The 7,053-nt window shown below is 50.7% G+C and overlaps 1 protein-coding gene across 1 annotated transcript; it reads left to right on the top strand.

Annotated features, from left to right (window-relative positions):
* Nucleotides 1-3,677: 3,677 nt before the first annotated feature.
* LOC309342941 (alpha-crystallin B chain-like) lies at nucleotides 3,678-6,542 on the top strand. The gene is made up of 3 exons (XM_081863932.1): nucleotides 3,678-3,969; nucleotides 4,777-4,931; nucleotides 6,294-6,542. The coding sequence occupies exons 1-3, from the start codon at nucleotides 3,693-3,695 to the stop codon at nucleotides 6,465-6,467; spliced, it is 606 nt and encodes a 201-aa protein (XP_081720058.1). The 5' UTR covers nucleotides 3,678-3,692; the 3' UTR covers nucleotides 6,468-6,542.
* The last annotated feature ends 511 nt before the right edge of the window (nucleotides 6,543-7,053 follow it).

Below are 7,053 nucleotides of genomic sequence, written 5' to 3'. Positions count from 1 at the left end.
GTGGAACGGGGAGCAGGGAAAGAACCAAGTTCCTAATACCTCTCATGATCTGGAGGTGAGGGTGGGGAAAAATGGTTTGCAGGGCCACTGGCTTCGCTGGGTGTCTCCGAACCCTGCAACCTCCTGACCTTGCTCCTCCTCCTTGCTTTCACCATCTATTCACCTGCTTAGAGCGAGGAAACAGCAGCATCTTTTGCTTGCCTTGTGCTCTCCACTCTGGGTGGTTGCACTAGTTGGGCTCGGAGGGAGATGGCAAAACGGTGGGCAGCAGGAACAGGACACGAGGTGGGCGGGCTCCAAAGTCTGGAAATGAGTGGTTACTGCTAAATGCAGAAATGTGTATGTGTGTGTCCCAGCAGGGTCGCACGCAGGCCCTGGTCTCTGTTTTGCCCCAGGCTTCTCTGTGTTTGTTGGCACCTTCTATGGAAAGTGCAATTTCACAGACAGCTGCCCATCTTTTAGGAGAAGCAAGGCCTTTGGAAAAAGTAGTTCATTCCTAAGAATTTAAGGGGGCTGCTCTGTGGCAAGGGGTGGACCAAGGGATGGACATTGACCAGGGCATCTCTCACCAGCTGCATGCCATCCTGACTGGAGAGGACAGGTTTGCTGAAGGTGCGATGACAGTCAGGTACTGCAATGGTCCCTTGTAGCTATTTTGAGGCAGCTCTGGCACAGCCTACAAGGATGACAGTGAAAGATGAGGGACGAAGGGCTGAAGGACTGTTCAGGTGATGTGGAGGGGAGGAGAGAGGGAGGAATAAAACCAGGTTCAGTTCAAGGAGATCCCTTCCAGTCAAGGATGCTTGAGTAGTTATCATGGCTTCCTCCCCTCACCACAACTTTGTGAAAACCCAGTCCAAAGTCGGTGGACCACCCTGCCCCACAACTAGCCTCTGGGCAGCCCTCCCCTTCCTGCCACCCCCCTTGATGCACCTGCAGAGCTGTGCCCCAAAGCCTATGCACCCCTCCCCCACTTTCCCCCACCCTCTCCAGCCCTTGCACTAGGCTCCCTGCCCCCAAATGCACAATATTGTTTCCGTGTGTCCCTGTTTCTGCCCTGCCCTGCTCCCGATGTATGCCCCTGGCTGGTACGAGTGTCTGTTTTCGTTCTGTTTGTATCTGTAATTCATTAAAAGGCTGGTTCTACCTGACTGTGTCTCTCCATGTGTGTGTGTCTCTCTCTGTCTCTGTGGACTGGCCCTACTAACTTCGCTCACTGCATCCTCCCACAAGTAGGATTGGGAGGGTGGTTTGCAAACGTTCCACCTTCGGAGCCCTTTTCCCAGAGGGTTCTTGGATGGACAAGCAGAAAGCCTCCTCCTCCTTCCCAGACTGAGAGCATAACCTAGAAAAACAGAGGGCAAGCTATCATTCAGGGGAGCCAATCTGCCACCAGTGAGCTTCTCACTGAGGGATCCCTGTTGGGTTTCCAAGAAGTCGCAAGGTCATCCAGAAGGAATCATTCCCACTACGTTCAAGGTTTGAGTGCTGCTGATTCAGTGGCGTAACGTGGGTTGCCATTGCCCGGGGCTGCACAGAAGGGAGGGAAACAGATTATGCGTGCACATCCAGTGGTATCTGAGCCACTGCAGCCACAGAGATCAGAAGAGCCTGGAGAGGTCACTTCATGGTTCGCATGGAGAAGCCGTTTGCAATGGAAGTGTGCAGCTGCATAGAGGCAGCACCAGGTGTTGAAATTTTGCACCCCTAACAATTTTGCGCCCAGGGCCACCCCACGCAACACCACTGTATTGATTATTTCATTTTTGTTTGATTTATTACATTTTCACCCTACCTTTCCTCTAAGGAGCTCACAGTGGCAGGCATGGTTTACCCTGCTCTTCATTTTACCCTCACAACAACCCTGTAAGGTAGGTTAGGCTGAGAGATGGAGACTGGCCCACTGAGTGAGCTTCATGGCTGAGTGAGGATTTTGACACTAGTCTCTAAGGTCCTAGCCTGAAACTCTAACCACTACGCTGCACTGCCTCTTGTGTAGCCACAAGGTAATCACCCACTCCCAAGAGGTATGTGTTGGTAGGGCTGGGGGAATCTCAAGCTTTTCAGAAGTATAAAAAAGCCATAAGGGGGGGAAAGAATCTCAGAAGCTTTCAAAAAGGAACAAAATCCGTGTGTGTGTGTGTGTGTGTGTGTGTGTGTGTGTGTGTTAGAGAACAGAATGGCATGACTGGACTCCTGAACACACTGCAAGGTTTTGTTGCAGTTCCACCACCCCAGACTACCGCAGTCTAATCTTTACCAGCTTTCCACACCATCTCAGCAGATCTCAGCATATCCCCAGGGAACTGATCAATATGAACAACTGGCTGTGTTCCCATGAGATCTTACTTATAAACTCAGTGTCTTCTTTTGTAATCACCACGACCTTCACTTAGTTCAAGAAATGGAGATCTCAACCCATAGGTTAGATTTCTGTAGTTTAGATTTTTCTCCTAGGGGAATTCTCGCTGCTGAAAATTTCTGCTGCCCTTTTCTGCAGTTTTGCAAAATCCTTTTTGAGATGAGATGACCAGGAGTATGCACAGGGACCCACGTGCAGTCACCCAGAGACTGGGGTCACAATGACTGGGGCAGCACTGACTTGCTCCCATTCTTATCTGAGGATCTCCAGATGGTTTACCTGGGTCTCCTCCTGCCCTTTGGATTCTTACAACGACCCTGTCAGGTAGGTCAGGCTGGGAGTTGGAGGCTGGCCCAAGAAGAGCTGTTGCTCGCCAGACATCATAGGAGGTGGTGTGGAACAACCACAACATCATGTGGTGGCAATAGCCAAGCCACCATCTGCCAGCCTCTCCTTCTCTCCTGCAATACAGGAATAATAAAGCACTCGCCTACCCTGTAAGGCTGTTGTGTGAGGTCGTGCATAAAGCACTTTGAGCCCCAATGCTTAATATGGTCATCAGTATCCTGCTTCATTCATAGGAAGCTGAGCCAGGCCACTGGTCTATCTAGCCTAGTATTGTCTACCCTGGCTGGCAGCAGCTCCCTTTAGGGCTCTCTCTTAGCCCTGCCAGGGAATGCTGGGGTTTGAACCTGGGACTTTGGCCCTGCATACCTGAAGGAGTGTCTCCACCCTCATCGTGCAGCCCGGACCCCTAGATCCAGCTCTGAGGGCCTTCTAGCGGTTCCCAAATTGCGAGAAGTGGGGTTACAGGGAACCAGGCACAGGGCCTTCTCAGTAGTGGCACCTGCCTGTGGAACGCCCTCCCACCAGGTGTCAAGGAAACAAACCACTATCTGACTTTTAGAAGACATTTGAAGGCAGCCCTGTATAGGGAAGCTTTTAATGTTTGATGTTTTACTGTGCTCCATGTTTTAAATTTGTTGGAAGCTACCCAGAGTGGCTGGGGCAATTCAGTCAGATGGCCAGCATATGAATAAAATAATAATAATAATAATAATAATAATAATAATAATAATAATAATACTGAGCTATGGCCCTTTCCCATAAAATAGGTCCTCTGCTGGACACCGCTCCCATTCCAACCATTGTTTGATGTGGTGTATATATATATATAGTCTCCCAGGTAGCTGAGCAGCAAAACTGAGGTTCAGAGAGGGTGGGGGTGGGCTTCACCCTGCCCCATTGTTCTCATCACCTCTCACTCCCGCTGAGAATGCAGCCTCCTTATCTCACATTCCAGCACAAGGGCACAGAGACTAGGCCAATTATGGACATCTTGGCTCTGCTGGGCCAGGACAAAGCCCTCCCCTCCCCCGCCCATGTAGGCACTGCAGACCCCTTAGTCCCACACTGCACCCAGGAGAGAGCTGCCACCACCATCGCCCAGGCCATGTCTTCGGTGAGCTCGTCCTCGTCCTCTTCCACCTTCCGCTCAGAGCACATCAGCACCTACAGTCCTGGGAAGCCTCGCTTCGAACCTCTGCTGGACCCTCCCCATGGGATCTTCGGGGCCGGGAGAGCTCGAGAGTCCTACGGGTACTCAGGTGAGTGAGCCCATCTGGGGGCAGCCAGGGGCACCGATCCCACAGGCTATGGCTTCAGCAACAGGAGGCGAGAGTCAGGGTTGGCCCAAGGGAGTGCCAGTGCCAGGCAAATGGATTTTTTGAGTCTTTTGGCTGCCTGACCTTAGGTCAGTGGCTGGGTATCTTTGTTCAAAGGCCACATTCTGGGGAGCCTAATCTATGGCTGCTGATGGGACTGCAGCCAAAGCAGGCAAAGCCACCCCCCTCTTTCTCTGTCAACCCCTTTCTCTCTTTTCTCCTCCCTTCCATCCCTTTCTCTCCATCCCATCCCTCCTCTCTGTCCCTGCCAACCCCTTTCTTGCTCTCTCTTTTTTGCCACATTGCTACCCTTTTTCACCACCCCTTTCTCTCTCTTGCCACATTGCTACCCTTTTTCACCACCCCCTTTCTCTCTCTCTCTCTTTCTTTCTCTGCCACCCCTTTTATCCCTCCCTCCTTCCCTCTCTCCTTCTGCCATCCCCTTCTGTCTGTCTCTCTCTCTTTCCCCTCTCCTCTCTCTGCACTTCCATCTTTCTCCTGCTGTGACAGGAACAGGTCCTCCTTCCTGCCAGAGCTCTGAAGTGATGGTTTGCCAAGGGCTTTCCCCCTTCCACGTCCCATCACCCCATCCATTTCAGCTTCGCCCCTTCCTATTCCCTCTCCAGCCCTCTTTCTCTCCCTCCAGCCTCCTCTTCACACCCACCCACACCCGTTGTTGCAATGGCCAGACCTGAGTTCCAAGTGCCCACGCTCACCCCTCTGCCTTTGCTTCCCTCCACCCTGCCACAGGCTCACCCCCATCAGCACACCCTTCTGCTCTGGGCAGCAGCAACGTGATCGCCAGTGGCGACAAGTACCAGGTCATGGCAGACGTCAGTCAGTTTGAACCTCACGACATCGTGGTGACCACATATAACTATTGCATTGTCATCCAGGCAGAGAAGGTGAGATGGCTAATGGCGGTGGAGTGGGGGAGCTGGAATCAAAACTGTAGGAGGTGTGGTTGCAGGCTGTTGTATGGGTGTAGCCAAGGGGGGACAGATCCACCAAAAAATACTGAAAAGCATTGAAAAGAATCACACACACCCAGCTCAACAACTTTGGCTGATCCCCTAAGAAAATCTCAAGAAAATCCTGGTTACACCCATGGGCTGTTGGGTGGATTTTTGATGAGCAGGAGAAGATATTTTGTTTATTCATTATCCTCTTACTTTTGTAAGAATGCAAACACCTGTTTCAGCACAGTTAAAAATCGCCATCCATGTGCAGCTTATATTTAGAAGCTTGGGAGACAAGGTTGTATAACCTTCTAGAAAGAACAATTATGATCTGCAAGGATGCTTAGGCAGATTCGGATCACCTCTCTTCTTATATGTGCAAACCCTCAGACAAAGAAAATCACCCTCAGACTTTTTAGGCAAAGAAGAAAATATAAGGTTTACTCACTTGTAAGTCTTGCCAGGATTCAACACATACACTAGTGAAAATCAAGCAGGCAATAATCCTAAAAGTTACAAAAATCTATAGTCCAGTCTGAAATGGAGTACACACTCTTGAGGAGAGCTCGCAAACGGCCCATCCCATTGTAGGTTAGAAGAAGAGAGTGCGGCCACAGGAAGAAAAAGATTAAGTCTTCTATTGTTCCCTTTCTTCCCACAAAAGTTTAGAGAATGTGACACCATATAGTCTCCTGTTTGTGACTCTGTAGCAGTCATGCATTTGTGATTTTGGCTGCAAATTTTCCAGCCCTGGCTATAGCTCGGGGGCGAGGACAGCTTTGCATGGAAAGACCTTAGCTGGGGAGGGGGTGGGGACATCTGATCTGCATGCAGGAGAGCTAGGAAAATCCTTGGAGAGCCTCTGTCAGTCAGTGTCAACAAGGCATCCCCAAACTGGTGCCTTCCAAATGGTTTGAACGACAACTCCCTTCCACCCAGAACATGGCCGTGCTGGTGCAGATGGGAGTTGAAGTATGAAATTATAGGGGTGGGGGAACCAGATTGGGGAATGCAGGTGCAGACAGTTCTATTACTGAATTGAATGCATGGAAGACCTGGCTTGGGATAAGGCAGTTTCTTACATTTTATCTACTCAAAAGAACCAACAGCTAGAGATGGATGCCTCAGGTTTTCCCTAATTTGTGCACCTTTGAACTTTTTGTCCTGCTTTGGTGCATGATGGTAGGTGCTCCTTTGAAGAACTGAAGTTATCTTTTAGCCAGTGTAAGTTTGGTACGTGAGATGTGTAAAATGCAAGAGCTGGTTTTGGGGAAACGTCTAAGGCAGGGTGTTTTGCTTGCCCCACAGGTGGCCGAAGATGGCACTGTCTCCAACACTTTCACTCACAAGTGCCAGCTCCCGGCAGACATGGATCCTCTGTCCATCAGCTGCTCCCTGAACGATTCCGGCATGTTGGTCATCACTGCCAGGCGACAACTCCTGGCGCCACCTCCTGTCTTCCGCACGGAGGTCAAGCTGTAACAGCGCATTTTGTCACAACCTGGGAAGCAGGGAACCTTCATAAAACTACCTTGCCTTGGGTAGATTTGCCTAGTAGTCTTGTTCTTGAATTGTTTGATTGGCACCTCTGAATAGCCCAATGTCCCATCATACACTGCTGCTGCAGAACCTTGGAACTTCTGCCTGCAATGCATGGTGGGACCCATCCCCATGCGCATCTCTCTTGCTGCAGGGATAAAAACTACCTGTAGACTTAGAGCAGTGTGTCTATACTGAGTCAGACTATCTCAGTACTGCCAAGTGACAGGCGGAAGCTGCCCAGCATTTCAGGCACAGGGTTTTCCCCCAGCCCTACCTGGAGATGCCAGGAATTGAACCTGCTACCTTCTGCACGCGAGGCAGATGCTCTACCCCTGAGCTATGGCCCTTCCTTCCCTGGCACTAGATGCAAACTAGGACTCTGGGGTCCTGCTGTGGGACTGGGAGACCCCTGCTACAATTCTGGAAACCACTATAGGAGCAGAAGAAGAGGCCCTTAATCCTGCTCAGGCACCTCCCATTTTTCCACCCTTCAATAAAGATCACTTCCTGTCCTGCAAAGTCTCTG

This window comes from Podarcis erhardii (assembly GCF_964252035.2).
Source record: "Podarcis erhardii genome assembly, chromosome: 5".
In the NCBI taxonomy this organism is placed as follows: Eukaryota; Metazoa; Chordata; class Lepidosauria; order Squamata; family Lacertidae; genus Podarcis; species Podarcis erhardii.
Note: the sequence above shows the minus strand (reverse complement) of the source record. Positions and strands in the feature narration are given on the sequence as shown.